This window comes from Neodiprion virginianus, chromosome 5, assembly GCF_021901495.1.
Source record: "Neodiprion virginianus isolate iyNeoVirg1 chromosome 5, iyNeoVirg1.1, whole genome shotgun sequence".
Classification (NCBI taxonomy): Eukaryota; Metazoa; Arthropoda; class Insecta; order Hymenoptera; family Diprionidae; genus Neodiprion; species Neodiprion virginianus.
The window spans coordinates 4825780-4850326 of NC_060881.1; the positions used below are offsets into that span (position 1 = coordinate 4825780).

General features: G+C 43.1%; 4 protein-coding genes across 8 annotated transcripts; 3 read left to right on the top strand and 1 right to left on the bottom strand.

The window, feature by feature from the left end:
- Positions 1–83: 83 nt before the first annotated feature.
- On the bottom strand, positions 84–1376 carry LOC124306448 (TM2 domain-containing protein CG10795). Its single transcript, XM_046767186.1, has 3 exons — positions 1045–1376; positions 761–842; positions 84–658 (listed from the first exon to the last, which is right to left on the bottom strand). Exons 1-3 carry the CDS (start codon positions 1247–1249, stop codon positions 382–384), a joined length of 564 nt encoding a protein of 187 aa, XP_046623142.1. The 5' UTR covers positions 1250–1376; the 3' UTR covers positions 84–381.
- Positions 1377–2118: 742 nt separating this feature from the next.
- Positions 2119–22921, top strand: LOC124306444 (laccase-2-like). 3 transcript variants are annotated; one of them, XM_046767177.1, is made up of 10 exons: positions 3709–3913; positions 4693–4927; positions 6369–6468; positions 7299–7419; positions 8577–8787; positions 9271–9672; positions 10040–10411; positions 10519–10767; positions 12601–12816; positions 12895–13308. In XM_046767177.1, the coding sequence occupies exons 2-10, from the start codon at positions 4795–4797 to the stop codon at positions 13044–13046; spliced, it is 1956 nt and encodes a 651-aa protein (XP_046623133.1). In that variant the 5' UTR covers positions 3709–3913; positions 4693–4794; the 3' UTR covers positions 13047–13308. The 3 variants fall into 3 exon arrangements, with proteins under 3 accessions (XP_046623134.1, XP_046623135.1, XP_046623133.1); XM_046767178.1 differs by lacking the exons at positions 3709–3913; positions 4693–4927 and adding an exon at positions 2119–2332; XM_046767179.1 differs by lacking the exon at positions 12895–13308 and adding an exon at positions 22888–22921 and having other exon boundaries at positions 3585–4927; positions 12601–12703.
- LOC124306447 (uncharacterized) lies at positions 13526–15040 on the top strand. Of its 2 annotated transcripts, XM_046767185.1 has the most exons (3): positions 13526–13750; positions 13831–14259; positions 14320–15040. In XM_046767185.1, the coding sequence occupies exons 2-3, from the start codon at positions 13994–13996 to the stop codon at positions 14675–14677; spliced, it is 624 nt and encodes a 207-aa protein (XP_046623141.1). In that variant the 5' UTR covers positions 13526–13750; positions 13831–13993; the 3' UTR covers positions 14678–15040. The 2 variants fall into 2 exon arrangements, with proteins under 2 accessions (XP_046623141.1, XP_046623140.1); XM_046767184.1 differs by lacking the exon at positions 13526–13750 and having other exon boundaries at positions 13789–14259.
- On the top strand, positions 15829–22155 carry LOC124306445 (sodium- and chloride-dependent GABA transporter 1-like). Of its 2 annotated transcripts, none has more exons than XM_046767181.1 (11): positions 15829–16037; positions 17612–17974; positions 18073–18207; positions 18281–18409; positions 18482–18617; positions 18867–19238; positions 19318–19534; positions 19623–19775; positions 19870–20073; positions 20171–20341; positions 20408–22155. In XM_046767181.1, exons 2-11 carry the CDS (start codon positions 17683–17685, stop codon positions 20540–20542), a joined length of 1944 nt encoding a protein of 647 aa, XP_046623137.1. In that variant the 5' UTR covers positions 15829–16037; positions 17612–17682; the 3' UTR covers positions 20543–22155. The 2 variants fall into 2 exon arrangements, with proteins under 2 accessions (XP_046623137.1, XP_046623138.1); XM_046767182.1 differs by having other exon boundaries at positions 15830–16037; positions 17679–17974.
- Positions 22922–24547: the final 1626 nt, after the last annotated feature.

A 24547-nucleotide genomic window follows, 5' to 3' on the forward strand; every position in this document is an offset into this window, starting at 1 on the left:
ATAATCATATCCACTGATTTCATAAAGACTGGGAGTGAAATTCTGCGTAAATAAAAGCTAAAAAATTATCTTTTACATAATTAATCCCTGCAATTTATCTCCATCGTCGTCCTACGATACTTTTGTATTTCACAAGTACACAATAGGGTCTTTGTTTTTTTTTTTTTTTTCCGGAGTCAATACAGAGTAGCCTCATCAAAATTGTTTTGCATAAACTATGACGCTTTTCCCACAAGAATCGTTCACATAATATTCACAGCGCATATGCCGTATTGTGTTTCACATGAAAGCCTGCCATCGTTTTGCGTCATACTTACTCAATTTATTATTATCAGCGTGCAGTTAAGTAACAAATACACCCCAGACCCAACCCCCTATGTCTCACCAATCATCCTGCGGTAATTTGTATGTAAAATTGTCACTTCTGATCACTGTAATCCCAGCGCCGTAATACGGCATTACGTAATGCGAACCGTCAGCGGGACCCACTACTTGAGTCGCTATTAGTATAACGTCGAAAAATTGACCAACAAACAGAAATCCCAAAGTGCTCAGCTTCAGCAGACCCAACGCCGGATAACCGAGATAAAATCTGTCTGCTCCGAACATTCCAAGGAATATCGAAAGCAGCAACGACGTCTCGAAGGAATACCCGTTTCTGCGCAAGGAATAATACAGTTTTAGATATCATGGCTGAAATATTGTATAAACTACCGGAACTATTTTTTCAACTTTTTCTCATTAGAATTTCTTTACTTACGTCCATTTGCACGGTATATCTTTTTTGAACGTGTTGTTTCCGGACTCTTCGCACACCAGATCTGTAGCGGCAAGGCAGGTGACTGAAAAAGAAAAACGTTAGTCGATTTATACCATTCTGACGGTCACATATCTAACAAAGTCGGCGGGGACAAAGGACACATCTGATTGTTAACCTCAAAGATTAAGTAAGGTTAGATCAGGTAAAGAATGAATTTCGAGGGAACTTGAGGAGCGGGTCAAATCGAGGCGAACAAAAATTGCAATTTCACCGCGCGTATTCACCTTTGGCCTTGTTTTCTTTCGTGCATCCTTTCGGCTGTTGAGTTTTAAGGTCGATAAATTCGTAGTCTGGATGCGGGCATATGTATTGGCCGAGTCTGAGGTTGTTGCAATCGATATTTGGCACCTGATTACAATCGCATTTTACGATCAATATCATAATCACCGTCGTCAACAGCTCGGTATAATTACACCAGCGATTATTCATTCTTCCAAATTCATTTCAAGCCACGCGTCGCTCATGCCATTATCGTGTCAAAACTTCGTGTTTAACAAATTTAACGGAACGTAACGTAACCTACAAAAATCACATTTGACTAACGTCAGATTCAGTGATTTGGTTCTCACGAGATGTCGCCACCGAACCGTCAGAACATTTTGCCCTCTGCCGAGCATTTTGTTAACTAGATTTGCCGCAAAACTGGCGCGGGAGTCTGTTCAAATTATTCCCATTGGCATAATGAATGACAAAATAAAAAATGATAATAATAATAAAAAGACGTACAACACGCGAAACAGAAATAAAATTTTCGTCTATCATTTCGAGTTCAACGGCCCAGTTGGAATTTTAATATTGTTTTTTTTTTCTCTAGGTTTTGCCAATCGGTGGGTTAGAGTCGACGAAATTGTCTGAACGCCCGGTACTACATTACTTATTTTCATAATTTTATCAATTTTCGTTTCTGTTCCGTAAAGTAGCATGATAATATATAAAGAGAGAATGGTGCTAGTTTTAAAATCGATGAATTATAAAAATACCGGTATTCAATAGCAGTCAAGCAAGTTATTCCAAGAAAAATGATAGTAACGACTATTGATTTAATGAAAAATTTACAAGCGTCGTTTTACAGGGTGAAAATTAATCCGGTTCAACTATTATACTGTATGCCGATAGCGAAACCTGTTTTGCGGTTGATAACTTCGCAATTTATACTCGTCGATTTAATCGCTTTGCTGAAGTGAGGGCGACCAGTTTATTCCACGGATGCTGGGCCCCTGATCCAGCAGGCCCGTTTAGCAGTACGGCTGGGAGTAAACTCTCTCTTTAACATTGAACTTGACGTTGCGAGGCTAGTGCGATCGCGGCTTTTATCGAAGGCGGTTGTTCCCGTCGCTCCTTCACTCTCTCGGTATAAACTCGTGTATAACTCGCGAAAATTGATAACGATCGCAGTGTCGGCCAGTCGACGCGAATACATTATGCATTCGATCGACACTCTGTTTCGAGCCGCAATATTCGTCGGCTTGGGATCTGTCGTCGCAACCATCATATACCTTACTCCGGTCCCAGGTAAAGAGGAAGGCTGACGTTTTTACTTTTACGTTTTTTTTTTTTTTTCTCTTGCGAATTACAGTGAGATGTTTGATACTCAAAACGGTTGCATTTCCTTCGCTGTTTCTTTTCAATATGGAATTAAATTTGCCGCACTCCGCATGATACACAGTGCACATGTACGAACGAAAAGAAAGCGGATAAGATACGTGTATGAAAATTGAAAGTATCATAAGCAATTTTTTTTTTTAAAGATTGCATAGAGCAATAAAATGTAGAAGAATAAAATACATACCGATACGTTCAAAATAACTAATCTTACGATTGCGACATCTTGATATTTTTGATTGTTGAATTGTTGACGGATACTGGATATATCGTCCTGTTCGTTCTGCATGGTAATGTAAAGATATACGATCATTGCGTGTTAGTAAACAATGTAAATATCGCAATAGAAATTCGATAATGATCCGCAGAAGAAGTTAATTCCGCTCTCTCGGCGCAGCCGCAGACATTTTTCTGCACGATAACTGCAGAGTGTTGTAGAAGTTCTGCAATCCAAGTACTTGCAGAGCCGTGCAAATGCATATGGGACATTCACCTCGCGTTTTACCGTTCTCAATAATTATCCATATATTTCTCGCTACGAATTTATAATCATAATATATGTAAAAGTGATGTTTATCTCGACACGAAGCGACTGAAAAAAGTTGCTTTTTTTTTGTCAACCGAGAATCGAATAACATATAGCAAGATGTACCTACATAACAGGATGAAAACTGACCGTCACGTATAGTACTTTATCTGCAATGTAAAAGAGAAAAAGAAAGATCAAAATGTACGGTAAAAAGTTAGCCATAAACATTGAAAGAAGCAACATTGCGAAAAAGGAAAACAATTGTAAAGATAAATATCCGAGTATCCGTTTTTATGAGAGAAAGTTGTTTGAACGCAAGTGATTCGCCCGGTATACAATGGGTTTTTAAAAATATCATAGACGGTAAGTTGAACGAGCCGAGCGCACACGTTTGGTATCGAACGATGAAACGGGACTTGCTTTCGCTAGGGCCTAATGCCGCAGGCCGAGTTGGTGTAGGCCCAACCAAGCCAGTCGGTCGGTGATCGAAGAAGTGTGCGAGCATCGGCTCTGAGTAAAGGGAAAGTGAGAGAATACTGGATGCGGTTAAAAAGTCAAACGATAGGATAAGCCAATAAAAGTATAAAAGTGTTCAAGTTGCCAGTTTCAAGGGAAGGCAGGTAGGGGATGTCTGCAGTACCGGCGCTGCGCTCGTGCCTACGGCCAACTTTCACTGCTCGACCGTGCAAGACTGACCCATATATTCCAAGCGGGCCCCGGCGTCGGGCCCCGACAACCGACCACCTCCAGCCGTCCCGGGACGACATCGGTTCTCAACCTCGTCTAACGAGAGTCCCGACCACCGATTGGACCGAAATCGACTCGTTTATTGCAACTCTTGGCCGTGTAATCATCATTCGCGAGTCGAACGTTACTGAAGACGGATTGGGGCGCAGTTCGGTTCGGCCGATTCCGAGTGACCATGGCGTGCCGATAGTGCTCCCGAGGCCTCTTACGATCCGGTTCAAAGCCAATTTCTATTTGCAATTTATCCACTTTTCCGCGTTCGTTTATTTTCTTTTTTATTTGGGGAAGGGAGACCAAGATAAACGCAATCGACGATCGATCCATCGGGCGATTTATACTCCTGCAATAAATTGATACGTTAATTGTCCGCAAGAATACACTCCGTATTTGAAAGATAGACAGTAGACGATATGTTACGGCAGGAATATTACTTCGACGTGCCCTCGCTCACGCAATCCTGACATCCCAATGCAGTCATTACGAAGCGCCGGTTTTTATTCGAAACGCCCGCGGCTCGAATTGTTGACCGCGTGATTTATAATCCCGTACTCTGTCCGACCGCGGCGTATTGATTTGGTCTTGAGAAATAGATGGAATTTCTTATTATCGGACACTTTGTAAAGATCCATCTTTTTTAAACTAGAATTTCTTCATTGTTTTAAAAATAAAATCACCGTCAAGATGAAAAAATTTATCGTTTGTATTTTCCCTCGCTAATCCGCGGTTTCATTCCTGCAGTTTTTCTGGTAATTTACCTCATATATATTTTACTCTCGTAATTTTCCAAGCACGTTAAATTGTTCGGTAATTGTTTCCCGGTGACCGTGGATTTTTTGTCCGTCAAGTCAGCTGCGTACCGGGATCGTCACTGTCACTCCGGCGAAGTTGTTTTCCTGTTTGTTGGTCGCCGTCATCGCGTCAACGCGAAAGCGCCGACTCTAATTAGTCCTCGGGAGATAAATAATTTGTCTTTCTCCCTGTCCGTATGTTCTAGGAATTCTAAGGGAATTAGAAATCACTCGATCGGTATCAACTTTCGGATAATAACAAAAGTGCTCTTGCCCGTTATCGTAGAAGATAACGACGCAGGTAGATCATGGATTTCTCCAATAAACGTACGCCCGGTTCGAGGCATTTTTCACCCTCCGTCTATGCGCTTCGCTGCACAATCGTACTGACGATGATTGCCGCGGTAGCTGCGATATTGCACTTGAGTCACTACAATCCGAGTAAGTGTTGTTTTGTACAAATTTCAAAAATTAAAATACGCTGAATATAGACCTGATGAGAAATAACACGAAGACTGGCCTAGCGAGGTGTAATAAGACAAAGACTTTCACTGTGCATACACCGTATTATATGAAGCCAGGCTTGCCAAGACTTAAAAAAAAAACGCAAGATGAATTATCACCGTGAATATACGTTCTACTGCAGAATATGATCGTTCAACCCGCACGTATCGTACTTTACACCATTTTTCTATTATCGGTTTTGCTATGCTTCATATTTAACCACTGACGTAACGGACGGTTTGATCAATCCTTCGAGGACAGACCGTGAGTCGTGATTAAAATTTTAACAAACCCCATTTTCTCCCCTCCGTTTCATGTTATCAATTTTCGATTGTAAACAGAAGAGAATTTAATATTTGCGCGTAGAAAAGCATCGGGATTTTCTCGAATTATAATTATACATTTTGTTTGAACAGCGTTGAATAAAATTTATTCCAATAATTACGTATACCATTCAACCGAGTTCACAATTATTCCATAACGAGGAATCTTAAATCTCTGTACCGTTTTTTATCTCGAAGAAATATACCTGTGTACTAGTTTGAAGGAAAAGCTCGTATTCAAGGTTGAAATGTTATTAAAACAGAAGCAAAACTCACATCTTAGATATGATTTGTAGAGTCTGGGTTAGGAAATATCACAAGATACACATGATTCAAATTGAGAAAGAGGACAGAAAATATTTGATCCATTTTTATTTCTCGAAACTGAAACTATTCACTCGAGCGCTAATTACGTTTAGAATAATAATTTATACATAAGTGACGTATAATATGCATTCATCTTAAGCGATAAAATAAAATTTCTAAGAGACGAAACGAAAGTAAGGTATGAATATTTTTTATCCCATCGTAACAGTGACTAAAATTTCATTTTGCTGTCATCGGAAAATTTTCTTCACAGTCGTTAATTTTGGGTGGTAATTGAACACGCACGTGCGGCAAATTTTTATTCATAGAAATCTGTCACTAATAGCGTAAATTATAGCACTTGTACGTAGAAAACCGCAAGGGAAGGGTTTTAGGTTAAAATCGATTCGTATCAAGCTGAGAGACACGAGCTAAGATTAGAACGATGCGGTAACGTACGGCTTAGAAACGATTATGTTGTTCAAAGATATATTCACTTACATCGATCAAACATTGAGCAGTTAGACGCGAATTATTTAAATGAAGAATTTATATAAGCTATTTAATGTGTGACTCATGGTAAATTATAAGCCTCGTGTCATCGAAAACCATACGCGCATTAACTAACGATAGTCAATCGCTGTTCTCTCGATTGAAAACTGAAGCAATGATATTTTGCGTTCGACTATAACCGATAATCGATGTGTTATAATCACACTCAATAATTGTAATTAATTTCTCTTCTACAGAACAGACGTTCTTATCATGCGACCGACCTTGTCATCATCTGGACTGGCCGATGATTTGTCGGGTGAAGCTAACCCTCGAGGTTTATCAATCCCTTAGCAAGTGAGTACAAGCAATAGATCATCGATCAACATTCGACGAAACATTGAATTAATGAACTGCGTGTCGACTGAGCTTCAATGTCACAGAAAACTCATGCAAAATGGGATTTATCAATTCTGACAAAAATCAGAAGGTTTTTTCCCACCTCGAGACTGTTTTAACTTCTAAATGAAATGATCGCGGTCCTGTTACGTTATTACCTCGATCGGGCAGCAGGTTTTGGATTCATTGCGCCATCGACGTAACGCGAATCCGGTTCTTTGAATTAGTAATTTGTTAAACTCGAGTAAAAAATACCTAGGTATAATAGTTCGACGAAATATTTTCATTGGATTTTCACGCCTAGCGATATAATTCCGGGTTTCGGTGCTTTGGTTTAATTATAAATGGTTATCTCATCCAAGATTTTTATTTTTCGTAATACATCTGCATCAGTTTACATACATATACGTGTACGATTGTGCAAGATAAGCCATAAACGAGAAACTTTCGGACAGATCTGGTAACTCGTACATAGTCGGTCACTGACAGTCGGTGTTTCGAGCCGGCAACTTTCATACGCCAGACTTGAAACCGTTCCTGTCATTAGTATCGACCTTTCTCATACACGGTATTACCGCACCGCGTCGCAAGGATAACGCATTGTTACGTCAATCGCGCAATCGGACTTTCATGGCGGTTGTTGCGGCAATAAGACGCCGGCCGTTACGCAACGAAAGAGCAACGCGGAAGACTCGCGATGAGAAAAGGGAACGCAAAAACCACGAAAAGTCAGACTTAGTGGGGGTAATTCGCGACTCTCGGACTTTGACTGTTTTTCTCTGACCTAGGTCCTGCGGTAATTGTCCGGCCAATGAAACCGCCTGTCTTGGAAAGCATTGCGTATCCGTCGACGGTCAGAGGAGGGGTGTGCTGGTCGCCAATCGCCAGATGCCGGGTCCCAGCATACAGGTAATTTTATTGTCACCTAGGCGGTTTTTGAATTCCCGCCATTACGTCACCAAGTCTTAAAACCTTCTGAATATATTCCGCGTCTCACGCTGTGTCCGGAAGGAGAAAGTGCGCTTATGACGATGACTCGCTGTATTTGCGGCAGAAGATGCAGATATTTAATGATGGATTCTCTCTTCTGTTGCGGAAATAATTCACCAAAGCGTCGTATGCGTCCTTTGATTCTCTCTCTGTTTTTTTTTTTATTTTTTCTTTTTTGCGTATCTTTTCAGATTTCTAAGAAGTCAATTTCAACCAACGTAGTTTAAATATCTTTCTCATCTTCTCAGAATTATTTAAAATTTTTATGAATCATGTACTTGAACGAATGTCTTGTTCTTTTAAAGAATGTTCAAAATTTAGATTCAAATTTACGTGTGACCAGATTATAATGCACGGAGGTCACTGATTTTTTACACGTTTCAAATTTCAGTTCAACGGTATTTCAACTCTGATAAATACTCCCTTTTCTTTCTACCGAGAAAACAATTAACTAGTAGGTCATTGTCGCAAATAATTGGAATTTTATAAAGCGTAGAGTGTAACGAAGATTATACACCTTATTAGATTTATAAGAAGTTTAGAAACTCGCGGCATTTCCCGTCTATAAATATTTACAGAGAAAAACTTTTATCAATCAACGATGTTAAGGAATGCGTGGTGAAGAGAGAAATCGCGTTTTTACTTATTTTCCTTAAACTGAACAATATAAAACAAAAAAAAAAATTGTAACCTACAGTCGAAAAATATTCAGCGATTATGTATCCCGTACATAATAATTTAATTGTACACGTACAGAAAGCAGAGGATTCATTGAATTTACCAATTATGGTGAAAGAAACGTTTTCTCCTTTCTTTGTTTCAGAGAAATATTTAAATTTTATAGCTTCAACCGAATATCTGCGATTGAAAAAAATGAATAAATAATAAATTGCCTCATCACAAGTGAAACCACGACTAATTTTATGGAAAACAATATTTCTGTGACCATATTCAATAAATTTTTTGTTCTTTGGTTTAACTACGTACTTTCACGAGGTGTAATATGAGTACAACGACTATCCTCAACGTCTCCACTTTTCCCATGCGGGGTGATCAGAAGGTAAATATAACTGCAGGTATGCGAAAATGACATCCTCGTCGTCGACGTGGTGAACCGTTTGCCTGGTCGAGCAGTCGCGGTTCATTGGCGAGGTCAGTCCCAGATCGAGACACCGTGCATGGATGGTGCCCCATTGGTAACCCAGTGTCCGATACCAAGCTACACCGTGTTCCAGTACAAGTTCCGGGCAGCGGCGGCTGGAACTCACCTCTGGCACGCGCACGCAGGCGAGTCAAATACATCCTGATAAGCAGGGGGGGTTAAACGAAGTGTTTCGAGCTTGGAGTCATGTCACCGATGATATAAGGGTGTTTACGAGAATCGATTCCATTTTTGATGCGATAGTTCCGAGGTTTGGAAGTGCGTTCCGATCCGTTGGGACCGATGAATTATGGTGTGCATCGATAATGGTATAACCCGTAAAATATAACCTCAAAGCTCGTCTCGCGTCGAAATGAATAGATGAAATGTCGGTGCAATATTTATTCAGCCCGAACTGACCAGATCGAGCTTTTTGACAATAGCAGGATCATTTTGCAAGAAATTTCTAGTTTATCGGAAAAGTCGCTAAAAAGCTATATCGTTTATTGTAAATATCATACTATCGGATAGGTCATGTGACACCTGGATTCTCGAAACATCTTGAGAGGGAGGAACGGCGACGATGCGCCGAGGATTGGAAAGTGAATTTTTTGTATCATTATTGGCAGGTGGTGACGTTGCCGACGGATTGTCCGGTTCTCTGATCGTGCGGCAGGCCGACGTCCGCGAGCCTCATCGCACCCTCTACGACGTCGACGATCCGAAGCACGTGATCCTCATCAGCGAGTGGAAGCACTTCTTCTCGACCGACGCAACCTCCAATCCACTCCGATCCAAGACCGCCGCTCTTCTCGTCAACGGAAGGGGCCGCCAATCCACTGGTCCCAGGGTTCCCCTTTCCACCTTCACTCTCATCCCCGGTCGACGACACAGGTTTAGGGTCGCTCACGCAGGTGGCGCGGGATCCTGCCCCGTAAATCTTGCCTTAGAAGGACACTCCATACTCGTAATTGCCCTTGACGGACACCCCGTCAGCCCTTTGAAGGTGAAATCGGTCACTCTGGTCAAAGGTACGATCGTCGTTCGTCAGGTTCGATTTTAGTTTTACTTTCGAGTCAGGGTTCAAGATCAACCCGTGGAGAACCGGGCAAAGTCTGGAGGTGATTCGGCAGAAGTCGAAAAGTTGTGGTAAAAATTATCGTTCAATCCCTAACTTCTCACAACGCTTTTTTTTAATTTGTGTTTGCTACATTATGATACACGCAAATTGGTTGATCCTGAGACCAATTCTTAAACAAATTAACATCTTTGTCTGGAATTCGATCACACGGACTTCGAGGAGTTATGGACGTAAAGAAACGAACTCAATTTTATCCATCCGCTCTTCTGGCTATCAGATCTTTCTACTTTGACTCGACGATGATAATCACTCCGCAGGAGAACGTCTTGACTTCGTCCTGAACGCCAGCGGAAGCATCAGGTCTTACGGTTTGACGGTCCGGACGATGGAAGGTTGCTTGTCACCTGCGGTAGTCGGAGGTGCAATTTTGCGGTACAAAGGCTTTACCGACGAAGAACCGTCGATGATCCCAAACCTTGGGAGCACCGGGTCTCCTGAAGGTGATCAGCGGGACACCAAGGTCGACGTTTCTCTGACATCAAATCCGTTCGAGGGCTGTAACGACCGGGATAAAATATGCCTGACGGAAATTCAGAGCAAACGAAAGCTGCCCAAGGTCCTCGAAGGAACGCCCGACGTCACGATGCATTTACCGATCAACTACAGCATCGAAACTAGCGATTTTGCAGGTGAAAAAATTCCCGCACTTCTCCGAATCTGATGTTTTTCAGGATTGATTTTCACCCTGTTTCTTGTCTTTTTTCTTCTCCATTTTTCGTTATGTTTTTGCGCGCAGACGGCGGCGAGATCCGGACGCGAGTACTTCACGTCAGCAATGTGACGTTTACTTTTCCTTCTTCGCCGCTACTTACTCAGGGTCAAGATGTTCCCCAGGAAATTATTTGCTCCGGCAACGCTGGCGATGGATTACAGGTTACGACCCGATGTCGTCGCGATGACATATCCGAGGGTCAGGTCTGCGAGTGTGTTCACGTCAGACGCATTCCCGCTGGAGCAACCGTCGAAATCATCCTCATCGATCAGGGTGAGAGTCAAAAATGTTTATCCTTTTTTCAGTTTAACAAAATTTGCCGACATCAGAAGCATACAACGAATGGTTACCTAAGTTTGGGACTATTCTCGTAGAATTTCATCCCCTTTCTGTCGATTTCAATTGATTTCGATATCGATGTCAGATTCAGGTTTGGCAGCGATACCTTCAACTATGAATAGACCAGTGATATTGAACCGAGTGTAATTATACTTTGAAAGCCAATTGACGACCGAGAAACTGCGTCTCTGTCTCAGACGGCATTGCCTTATACTAAATTAGTGCTCTGGTTGTATAATCCTTCGGTAATAATAATAACTATTATTTGTGCACCATCGTCTTAGACGTGTACAGACATTTATACATAAAAGATGCGACAAGTTATTTTGTCGCGTCATCTCGTCGGATGAGCTTGTTTCAAGCTGTTTAGAACCCTTCTGCGTATACATGTAACGTAATACGAGATGTATATTATGTATCGCGGAGGGCGTAGTGTTTCTAAGGGCTTGAAAGGACTCGCAGGATCCATCGAATGTCCGTTAGCCTTGGCTCAGAGACCTTGAGCTACATCGCTGCCACGTGGAGGCTGTAAAAACAGTCTGTATTGATCCCGTTTCACGTCCTGAGTATAATTTTGCGGGGATAATAGAAGGGGAAGTTGACTCCCTGCTAACTTCTCTCCGAACCTCTCGCCTCTCGTAAATAATACGATGCAACACAACCAATTGGACCATCCAAGGGTTTAATTACTGCCCATTAATGAGCGTCCGAAGCTCAAGGGATCGGCTACTCAAATTTTTACTTTATGAAATATATTCGATGCGATTACAAACATGGAAAGCTTTCATTTCTTATTTACTGTTGTGTCGTTTTTGGTAAAGGACAAAAAAAAAATACCGAAAGAAGGTTTATTGTATCGGTCAGAATCAAAATCACATTCCATAGTTTGATTGCGGACAATGTTGATGAAAACAATTAGATGATATGAATAACAGTTGAATAATACGTCGTTTATAACCACTTTCAATTATCATTGCGCAATTCTATTCTTCAACCTCGTGAAAAGCACTTTCCCTTTCGTTGATCGGAAATTTGATTACGTAACGAGCTCAATAAGATTTCTGACTGGTTCGTTTGAGGCACTCGTTAAAATCGGAAGGCAAAGAGATATTTTTAATCAAAGTACGTGACGCTTTTGCCATAGTATCACTAACGATATTTACAGCGAAAAAAATCTCTCAACTTGCACTCCGGTGTGTTTACCGAAGCAAGCCAGCCAGGTGTACCCGGCAGCTCACCAAGCTATATAAATTGTGCAAATATCGAATGAGAAAGTGCCCTTCGTTGTTTCAAATAAACTACTTACGGCGATGGGGAATTTCGACTACGTATATTTAAGTAACAACGGTATGCGTTTGTTTGTAAATAAAATTTATTTTCAAAGACAAAGAAAGTCGGTGAACATCTGACGAGAATCGTGTGAAATGATTTCTATGTGTACATATCCGAAAGTGGGATCAAGATTTTGCAGACCGATGAATCATTGCAATTTCTTAAATCTCCAAAAGCACCGTCCAATTGCAATTTGGAATGAATTATATTTATATTTTATAATTACGCGCAAATAAAATACAAATCTAGTTCGTATTTCATATACCTGCATTTATTTTGTATTAATTATTATCATATCAATTTAAAATTGTATTTGTAACTTGTAATCGACAAATCGCAATTGTGTTTCCATCACTGATCTCGAGTCTTCAAACTGTCAGCAGAGCCGTCCGACTGACATTTGTTCTTTGATAATTTTTATCGATTTCCGCACAGGTGGTTTGGATGACCTGGTATACCATCTCCATGGGTCCAGCTTCTACGTCGTGGGGGCAAAGCATTTCGGGCGAAGCGTGTCCGTTGAGGAGGTGAAGGAGATGGACAACCGAGGGATGCTGATGGTTCGAAACCTGAACCACCCGCCGTTGAAGGACACTGTTGTGGTGCCGAAGTATGGCCTCGTGGCGCTCCGTTTCAAGGCTGATAATCGCGGTGAGAAATGAGGTCAACCTTGGAACCGCGATCGGGGAAATAGCGTCAGTTTTACCGATGGTAATTTTTTACCCTCAGGTTACTGGATGCTGCGGGATGAGCACGCGTCCCAGTGGACCAGGGGACTCGACGTCGTCCTGCAGGTCGGGGAACCGGACGGGATGATACAAGCGCCAGAGGACTTTCCAAAGTGTGGCTCTTTCGTAGGACCCGATTATTTTCTCATTTAGGTCTGATCTACGATTAGCGCGTATGCAAAAACCACGACTGATGTAAATAGATGTAAATAGTGTAAGCGGTAACTGTAAAATGTGTGTAATTTTTTAAATTTTTTACGTTTTGCCTACTTTATTGACTCATGGTTTTGTACTTGGTACTATCACGTCATGTTAGATTGTTAGATAGACATACGTTATGTGTTTTCTAAACCAAATAAAAACTATAACGAAGCTGCTGTTGACAACGATCATCGAGCTTGCCCTGGAAACACAAGAAGCTTGGATCCCGATGCGAGCTTCTTCTGTTCACTGCTCGTCGATGTAATCGAAGAGAGTTTTCATGACACCGTTTCTCGTACGCCTGATGAGTTTACAGGGAGAAAATACGGGGCTTTTACCGTGTAACGAGTCGACCAACAACCGCTGTCGCAGAGTTCGGTGAATCAGCTGATGTGAAACGATAGCCAGGAATGTCCTGTATAAGCGCCTTGCACTCGCAGCTTGTGACTCTACTCTCAGTGCCGCACGAGATCCTTCTGTTCCGGCACAAGGTATTCAAGGAGTACGTTAAAATTGCCGTCGGTCCAGACTTCATACACACTCTGCCCTCCTTCATCGTCCTATCCGCGATGATAATCGTGCTTTGGAGAAGCCCGCCGAAGATTCAATGCGTTTCCGTAGTTGTAAGCAGGGCGACTGTCTTCCGAGCGCTTCAGGTACGCTAGACGACCATAAATATCGGATCGCGCGAAAGCCTAAGTCATGAACGATGCTCCGTTTTCATGGTCTCCTCAAGGTACTCACCAGCTGGGCCCTGGTCAACGGCGTTCTATGGCTCTGGCTCATCTTCCAAAGGATTTTATACTGCTTCGTATGGTCCTACTGGAGTTACGTTAGTACCTCGTCCCGTCCAAACCTCAAAACCTATAAGACGGCACCGCCTTTCATCAATCCTCCCCATGCTTCCGAAACAGGACTCCGAGTATCAGGCCACCCTGGTTCCTTGGTGGCAGCGCGTTTGGTCCTCGTACTATCCACCACCCCATCAACCACCGGTATTTTCCGCCGGATTCATCAGCTGGATACTCTCGATGATTGCGGCCATCGGTGTGCTTGGATTTGTCACGTCTCCTCAGACGATGCAGAATATTTTTTCAGAGCTGCTTCTCGCGGCTCGTGACCTGCCGTTCATCGTTAGACACGGTTTCACCTGGTCAACGAACAGGTAACTAGGAGTTTGCGATATATTCTCGCTGATCGACACTGAAACCTTGCCATGTTTCAGGGTTAGAGAGGCGATGTCATGCGACAGAGGGACCGCCGTTGAGGACAGTGAAATCAGCTCTGTCTGCGACGATTGTCGATCGGATTTGTCGGCCGACGTTACTCGGGGGGCTTCGAGTCGCCGTGATGTTCGTCCCGTTTCTTATGGAACCAACTGGACTCCCAGACCCACGTATTCCGGGCACAAAGAGTCGCAGCGAAAGTACCAAGAGAAGACAATCCGCACATCTGCAGTAACGGTTGCCGGTGGTACGATCCGTCACGATGACGAGAAATTGTCGCCGAGACAACTGCGGCATCGACGAGGCTGTCACACAGTAGTTCCGAGCAATTCCAGCGACAAGTCAAGCGGGTGCTGAAGGGAACTTTGTGCTTTGGTATTATCGCGTAGCAACGTCATTCCACGAAGATGGAAATTTAGACAGACTGAAATTTCGCCTTGGTACGACGCGACTTGGTGTATGTGACTATTTTGTACATATAATTTATTTTGGAATTATACTGCGGACCTGATGGCCCACTTCTACCTTTCTCGTAATTCGTCACTTGTCGCGGAGGTCATCCGATGGACCGTTTCATCTTTCTTTCGACGCAACGAAGTACGAGATGCTTCGGCTTTCTCCGGTGATCGCGTACCTACGGGATCCTGTCGATTCCGCGAAAGCACGTCAACTTTTATGCAACGGTTGCTAAGATCCTTGCATCGATTACATGGCACCTAAGTGTACAATTTGGGTTTGCATTAGTCGTCGAGTGAAATCGTCGAGCAAACAGACATCGAGTCAGTGACAGTAACTTTGCAAAGAGAACACTGCAAACATCATTCCCCGCACGAGTAAAATCATGTTACGTAAAACTTGCTAGTCATCAACGAATTGCACGTGCCCAATTGTGTGAAAGTACAACGCGATTATTAAAAAAAAATTAATGAAATGAAATGATATGACAAAAATGGTCGGATCACAGTCCCGAGAGAAGAGAAAACAAAAGCGTGCTCATTATGTAAAGTAAGATGATCAATACGAGTGTTCCAATGGTTAAAAATACGAAGTGGGAACTATGTGGTCTTCGATTAAACAAAACGGGACTTGGTTTAGAAACTGCTAGCCGTCGGCGACGTAGCTAGATGAAGAAAGATCAAAACAGATTTAGAAATTAATAGATTCGTGACGTCGCACGTGACTCATCGCGAGTTGGTGGTTTTATTGACAAACAACCGTGAAATTTTTCAACGGTAGTTCAAGGACTGCGCAGGACAACCTGGTGGGAAGAAATAATAACGGTTGTATCCCGGTTCTTAGACATCCTCGTTCACCCTCAACCTTTTGCCCTTCAACCCGGGCTAACTCTTAAATTTTCGGCACGTTCCCCGCGTTTGAAATCTTGAAGAAACTGTGTCACCTTGAAGGGTGACATGGAGGAATGCTGGCACGGGGTGTTGGAGGATGAGGGTTTTGTATCAAGGGCGCATGCGTCGTGGGGATGAAATACCCCCGCAGCGTTGCGCCGTTCGCTTTACTCTACAACGGCGGTCCTTGTGAGGTAGGTCGCTCAAGGCTCGCAACCCCTTCGTTAAATCCGGATATCACAACGGGTTCAAGTCAGGCCTCAGAATTTCAACGTGTCTGGAGTGTAACTGGAAATACCAAAGCCGCGTCAAACGTCACACTACCACGGCGGACGTAACGGAGTGCATCGTGAAATTGTCGCATGACAAAGGTGTGTTGTGTTCGATGGATTTTTCATTCTCTGTTGTGATAACACGGTTGTTTTCCTCCTGCGAAGTTCCTTGATCGCGAATTTAACTCGTCCTTTTCACCACTTTCATTCCTGTCCGTGAAGGCTGGTGACGCGGTTGGCTCGAAAAATCTCTCCACCTTCACCCCTGCTTCGAGAAGATATCCCGGTTCTTCACGCCGATCAGTGTTGTTTAACCCTGAATGATCCCCCTCACCCCATCATGATTTAATGTGTCTGTCGCGGGTAGTCGAGCGGCAACGCGCAGACTCGGGTCTCTCGAATCAGGTGAAAATTGCAACGCCACCGTTTATCTTGCCCCACTCTTATACCCGAATGGGGTGTGTTGGTGTACAGTGAAAACTAGCGGGAAGAACGAATGCGCGAACTAACACAACCGCCGAGTGTTAAGCTGGAGGCTTTATTTCGCTTGCTCATACGAACTCCATTCCATGTGGAAATTCAGCATGGGTCCGTGCGTATCTATTGATTTTGCGACGCTCAGCATCCCTCAGACGCAATAACACCCTAGAATCTTCTTCGTATGTTTTCAACGAGACGCGGTACAGGTAGATGCACGTAGCCGCAGCTGCTCACCCTAATGCTGCATACACTCGGGTAAAAGTGCGTTCAATTAATGACAACCCGATTTTTATGCTGGTCAGGTCATCTACCTTATCCATAAAGTGGTCCACCCTAGAATTCGATAGGCGTTAAGGCTCGATCAGTACCGAATGTTGTTACGTGATTGCAATTAAGATCTGGGAGTGTTTTTTTGTTGAGCACCTTGAAAGTCTGTCAGCGGGGAGCCGAAAATGCTGCTATAACGGCACGTGTCACATATATTAAGTAAAGAAATTCGGCGATACACGTATTTACAAACCATGGTAAGAGAAACTTGTTACCGGCACCGATTTCAGGCAATGTCTTTGAATAAGAAAGGATTTGAGAACCGGTTTTGAGGTACCTTCAAATCATGCTGTGTAACGCCTTTTCTCAACTCGCTGTAAAAGAGGTTCCATTCAAGTACGTCAATCATGCCAAGACTCATTGTCGGGAATTTCTCTGATGCGTATACAGCTGGTACGTTGAGTACATACCCTCGTACGGAATATGGCTCCAGGCAAACTCTCTTCACCTATTAGAATGTAACTTGTGCTCCATAAGTAAATGGCGCTAATGAGCACAACGTAGTCAAATCATCGGCACATCTTTTTTTCGATTTTCCTAATTTAAATACCTGGTACTTGGCGGTGTACAAAACTTGACTGTTCATATCGTCGAAACCGTGTCGGCGAGTGTAGAATATAATTCGTTTCAAAGTGGTTCTGATTGATCGATAAATGTAAGAGTATACAAAAGACAATATATCCTACGGAATAAATCGACATCTTTTGCCAGTTGTTTACATGGGTATAATCATACCGTGAAGATCAACAGATCAGATGTGCTTTCACCTTTCTCAAGCATTAAAATTTTACCGTAAAATGAACTGATTGTCATGGCCAGCTTGAGGATCCAGATGCGACTTACCACTGCTCTTCGAATTCTCGCAGTAACTTTGACTCCTGATGAAATTCCCACATCCAACCATTCGAACTTGAGGTGTTGAACTCGTTCCAGCGGCATGTCAGAAAAAATGTACTATTGGGGAGAGGAACGGGAGGCGGCGGACTCGGAGCAGACCTTTATCGAGTTCAAGGCGAAACCCTCGTCAGCAGGAGAGTCGTCACGGGCAATCCCGAAGATGGTGGTGTCGCCGCCGCAAGGGGAGATAACGGGCGCTGGTAATCGGGGTGAGGACGCGGAACGCGGTGGCTGGGACAACAAGCTGGACTTCCTGTTCTCGTGCATCAGCGTCTCGGTGGGCCTCGGAAACGTCTGGAGGTTTCCTTACCTCTGCTACAAGAACGGAGGAGGTAAGTCAGCACGAGCTGCCGCAAGATTTTCATTGGTAGTACAGATCTTCTGCGGTTAATCGTCACTAACGGGCTGTTTGTTCTTGTTTGCCATGCAGGTGCTTTCCTCGTCACTTATGGAATCGCGATGATCTTTTGCGGAATTCCGATATTCTTCCAGGAGGTTGCGATCGGTCAGTACCTCGGCGCCGGTGGAATGACCCTCGTCGGTCAGCTGTGCCCTTTGCTCCAAGGTCCGCTATAAGTTCCCTGATCGATACAGTTCTTGGTTTCCAGTCCAATCGATGACCGATTTGTTATTTTCAGGGGTCGGCTACGCGACCATGACGATCGTCTTCTTCCTGGACGTTTACTACTGCATCATCATCGCCTGGACCTTGTTCTACTTGATCGCAACCTTCGCCAATCTTCCCGGACTGCCTTGGAGCGGTTGTGGTGAGTATAGTCCGACGGCTTCGCTTCCTCGCAAAACTGCTGAGTGTGAAATTTTTTCTCTATTATGATCAGGTAACTGGTGGAACACGGAAAGCTGCTTCAGCGCCGAGGAGGCTATTCAGGATCTCGAGAAACACGCGAACGCGACAACGTCGACGTCGAGCAATCAGACCGTGCACCATACAACGCCAGTCGAGGAGTATTGGGAGTAAGTATGCGTGCAGGCGTAGACAGTAAATTAACATCGATGGTATGACAGGGATCATTCACTATCCCGGTCAATGGTGCGTCATGAATATTAAGAACGCAGAGGATCAGATCCGAGGTAGTAAAGTCAACGGGGAACTTTTGATTTCAATCAATCGCGTGACTGCCCATCCCCTCATGCTAGCGACCCCGCCCCAATCAATTCGCGGTAAGCGCAAAGCGAGGCTTGATTCGTTACTACCGATTCCAGTCGACGCGTTCTTGGAATAACTGGAGGCATCGAGGAAATCGGTGGAATGCAGTGGGAACTCCTGGGGTGTCTAGTTTTAGGCTGGCTACTAGTATACGCGATAATACGACGCGGGCTTCATCAGAGCGGCAAGATCATCTGGTTTTCGGCCCTCTTTCCGTACGTAGTACTGTTCATTCTTCTCGGTCGTGCCGTGACCTTGGACGGTGCTGCGGATGGGCTTCTTTACTACGTAACACCGCGATGGGAAGAGCTACTGACTCCTGGACCCTGGATCGACGGTGCGACGCAGATATTCTTCGCTTACAGCATCGGGACTGGGGCTCTTCCGGCTCTCGGATCGTACAACAAGTTCCATCACAACTGTTACAAGTAAGGAAATATCTGTTGGAAATTGGGCTGTGCTTCCGGTTGTACGGCGATTCGTTCATTCGTTGGTCTCGGTTTCAAGGGACGCTCTGATCACCTGCGTCGTCAACACTCTGACCTGTCTGCTGGCCGGTTGCGTCACCTTCTCCATCCTCGGCCACATTGCCATGGAACAGAACACCGAGGTATCCGAAGTCGTCAAGAGCGGACCTGGCCTCGTTTTCCTGACCTACCCCGAAGTTGTGCTCAAGCTGCCTGGAGCACCAATTTGGGCGATAATATTCTTCGTCATGCTTATAGTAAGAGAAAATTCGATACTATAGGTGTTTCGAACTCGTCAAGAGGCTCTTTCGGTCACTGATCATTTTCGCGTCTCTTCTCGAACAGATTCTTGGCATAGACAGCGAGTTCTGTATCGTGGAATCGTTCATCACCGGTGTCGTTGACAATTGGCCCGACACCCTTCGCCCTCATCGTAACAAGTTTACGGTCGCCATATGCTTGCTGATGTTCTGCATGGGGGTTCCCATGGTCACGCACGTTAGTACAGTAGTACAGTCCGATGATGGCACTGCAATAAAAATTAGGAAGAATGAGGTGGTGTATACTGTTTTGTTTTTCACATCTGTTTCAGGGCGGAGTCTATATCTTTCAGTTGATGGACTTCTACTCGGCGAGCGGAATGTCGATCCTCTGGGTTTGCTTCTTTCAGACAATAGCGATATCGTGGATATTCGGTACTCGGAAGTTTTGTGACTGTGTTCATCAGATGATGGGTATTCGTCCCAATAGATTCTGGTACATATGCTGGCTGGTTTTTGCCCCTGTTGTTATGGCGGTGAGTTATAGAGACTTACCCTCTTATAAAAATTCGTTGAAAATCGTTCTCGACCCGTTCTACTCACATAGTATTAATTCATACCATACGATTTCAGTTTATATTCGTATTTCAATGCGTCCAATACAAGCCGTTGAAGTACGGCAGTACTTACGAATACCCATTGTGGGCTGAGGTGGTTGGATTCATTCTTAGTTTCTCGTCTATGATTTGGATACCGGCCTACGCCGTGTACTACGTCATTGCATCGCCAGGATCGTTCATGGAGGTGAGTTTCGTTGCTTTGGAAATAAAATTGACGTATAACCCCGGATTGACAAAAATTTCTTTTCAGAATATCCTGAAGGGATTGAAGCCGAACATAAAATCCAGAGCTAAACTACCGAAGGGTGAAAAATCTGCGATCATTCCCATGTCCGAGAGTAGCGCCGGCCTGATTTCAAAAAACAACAGCTTTCTCAGTCAGTAACGATACCCGAACGAGCCCGCAGGGCGTTTGACAGGATATACCGAAGTGTGATGGGGGTTTATGTGTTTATACGTGTGCCTGGATCTGCACACGCATGTATATGCGTATATTCATATAAATACTTCGTGGGGATTCCGTCTTGTGTGTACAGGCGCAACGCAGTGATACATAACGTAGCATTACACGACCTTTCGAATTTTTTTAGAAAATTCGAAAACGTCGAACACGACATCGAGGAGACAAGTAAGTCAATCAAACGCTGTGGGTTCGTTAATGCTGGTATACCTATTCTGACGAGAAAGGAGCGACGAAATGCAGAGCAAGGTACGAATATATTTGTTGCGCGAAAAAAAAAACATGCGGTAGTTACCGCTATACAATTTGTGAGACTATAAAATTGTTGACGTTATTATTAGTATTGTTATTATTATTATATTATTTTTATTATTATCGTTATGATGGAAAGTAATGTGTAAAATAGTCTAGAGTCGCGAACTAGACATTGACGATCATTTAGTTTTATCGGATCCGCAAAAAGGAATAAACGAAAAGCGTGGTTCTTGCGATTAGAAAAGCTTAATTGTAGGACGGATTCAGCGTTTATAGTTATCGTTGCTTGTACAAACATACCTTACGTTTTAGGAATTAAAACATAGTCCGGCTATATAATTCAACGAATCAAACGCTATTCATTTAAGGCAATTATACGTGTAGCCATGATAAATTAAGAAGAAAAGATATATATCAATAACTTTTCCAAACCGCTGTGCGGTGATATTTTTATTAGCGTTGTGGTGAGTGATATTTTAAGTGCTGGAAGTAGATTATCGAAGATTTGAACGACAGTTAAACGGCCAGATTCGTTTGATTTTGGAACCAGACTGTGGAGGGATTTTGTTCTCATGAATATAATGTAATATCTGTACATAATCTTTTATCTACATGTTATTGATACAATCGAGCGTGCATTTTTTTACGACACCAAAGATTTTTTGTTCGTTTACACTATTTTTTTTCCCCAATCTTTCTTCAACATGAGCCGCGTGGCTTCTGATCAAAATTGTACGAATACCTATACAATATCTACACTTTAATGTCAGAATTAAGATCTGATGGGTTCCTATAGAACTTAGAAATAAGACTCAATGCGTCGCGTAATTTGAACACGAGAAGGCTTTTTACGTACACGAATAATCGATTAAGTGTTCAATTTTTGTAACAGAAATCTATTACGCGAACCTTCAATTTCAGAAAGGTTTTTTCAATCATATCCTGTGTCTTTTTTTTTCCTAACATTTTATCGTCTAACTGCCATCAATAAAAGACTAGGAAGTTTCGATTCCGCCAAATGCTCAATAGGATGTACCATATCTGTATACAATGTCGCTGAATTGAAGGCGATTTCATATTTAACGTACAGCTCGACTCGTGTTCGTTTGTGTTGACGTGTTTTACAGATCGTAATTCAAAACGATATACAGAAAATTTATGTAGACTTCAGTGTACAGTTTATATGTACGTATTAGTTAGTTTAAAAAAAAAGAAGAAATACATCCGTAATTTATTGTTGTATATCTGATCACTATATTTTATAGACATTAAAGAGCAATACTCAAAATTTTTACTTATATTTACATACCCGAGGGTCAATGATCTCTAGTATTAAAAAAATAATTGCAGTCCAAATTGGCAACGTAGTCTTATAACCGAGATGCGCAATAATTCTTTAAAAATTCCGCTGTCGGTTAACAACGCTTTCACCGCGGATACGTCGTTCTCTGTCTTAACAGCAGACAGTAAAAGTCGATGCTGTACCTTTGCGTGATGAGTAGTGATTCTGTAAGCTTCTGACGGTGAAATTGACAGGTGCATTTCATCAGTTTGCAAGTACGCCTCATAGAAGGTGCCACTCGGACCAAAATTTATTTTTTATTTTCTGTAATTTCTGTTGGTAAAGAATTTTTCCCGAATTCATTGTATACGAATTTTTGTAGAAAATAGGCAATGGCTTCTATTTGAATGTATTGGAAAGCAATTACGAATGAACGCGAAATAGTATCCTGCTGAAAAACGGAACAATTTTTAATTGCAACTAGGCAAAATCGATCTTGCCAGACGTTTGTTGTTTCAGTCCAGCAGTAATTCCAACGTCAAAGGGCACGTCAATTCCACCGGGAGTTCGACGCACCAATTTTACGACTGACTCTTGCCGACGTGACTTTATTACGGCGAAGAACGGCTCTTAACCGGGTCAATTTATCAAACGAGTCTTTACGCACGTCCGAGAAAATAATTAAGTCGCTTCTCGTGCAGGTGAACGAGCGGTTTCCTGCAATTGCAACTTGCGGAAGAGCATAGTGGTGTAAAAGATAGGGGTGCGAATGCGGGTGTAATTTTCAAGCTTCACTGTTCGTTCGTAGGTTCGTATCAAAGGTGTTTGATTACTAAGGCACAAACATTGGGCGGATAATTAGTTCACATGAATATTTGACGAGCCAAGAAATTTCGTTGAGTGAATCCATCAGCTTGGAGCCAATTTACTGTGGAGTCAGTTCAACCGGGGGGAGTTTCCCTTGAATTACTGAACATTGACTTTAAGGAGCAAGTATACACATATATAGTACGTCAACGGTTGTACTCGCCTTCGTGTACCACATATACAATTATACACGCTGAATAGAAAACCTCGAACCCTTTTCAAATTTGCCGATCGCTCATCGAAATCGATGAAATTGTACAGTTACGACTACAAGTTGCATGAAAGTGGGTTTTTCTAAGTGTTCCGGATGGGAAAATGTGGTGTGCGTAAGTTCTGAATCAACGTAAATCAGAAACGATGTGAATAGAAAATTTCAGTGGTTTCAAACTCTGCCGCGGTTCATGGCCTCCGGGAGCATGGCCATCCTTAAAATTAGTCGTAGGAAGGATGACTGATGGCTGGTAGCGACGAGACGGTGGCTCGACTAGACCCTTACCTTCCTTTTTTTCTTACCTTCCTCCACGAGACGCGCCAGTGGGAATATTACAGTCTCGAAAGGATAACATGCTGTAAGAGGGTGAAGGTAACGTTGGAGGTAGAAGTGCTCACTGTGGAGCAAAACCAGGGAGGGGGGGATGGATGGATACGCTTTGACAATGTGACACCGGGGGAGGTCTTGATGAGCCCGTCGCCATGGCGACCACTTCACATTACGGTATTCCTCTCGCCAAGATGTGTTCATGGCCAAGGTGCAAGGCTATTGATACAAATACTCACTTCAGAGATTTTCACGGGTACGTTGAAAGAAACGCTCCATGGATTTCCGATTTCCACGATACGTGGTGGAGGAGACAAGTCAAACTTGACGGATATAAACGGAAATTTCGGATGTACTGAGTTGTCTAAAGAGAGCTTGATCGCATACTGTTCTTTAAGTTCAAATAAGTCGGTAAATGATTCTGAAGTTCGTGAATTTTTTGAGTTGCACGTAATAAGCAACTAAGGCAGAACCACTTTTGATTTATATCGACCGCGCGTAGAATTCGTAACCCCTTGTAGAATGAATGGTGAAAACCGTGCAAATCTGCTTTTAAGAGTTTAAGCAATTTTTAGTGAATCATTAGACCCATCCGGGATAGGCCAAGTTGGCGCATTTTGAAATACAATCTCTGGAGTTTTCCCTCTTTGAAACATTATCTTCTAGTTTGGTTGATCTTTGTCAGGGGAAACTTCAAGAGGAACTTATACAGCCGACCGGGGACCACTAGGATTCCCGAGAATGGGGTGTGGGTGGTCATCCTCGAGAGGTCAACGTTAGGTGTCCCTTGGTGGTGTTCAGATGCTTTGCCGACTTTGACGGGTCTGCGAAGCCCAGAGTTTTGTTCAAAAACTCAATCGAGAATGGCCAGTCTTGTCCATCGTTGAGTTTAGCGAGGGTTTTTAAGGTGGTAAAAATGCGATCGCGCTTTGGATGAATAATTTATAACTGTAAATCGTAAAGCAAATGAATTCCAGTACGGACCAGC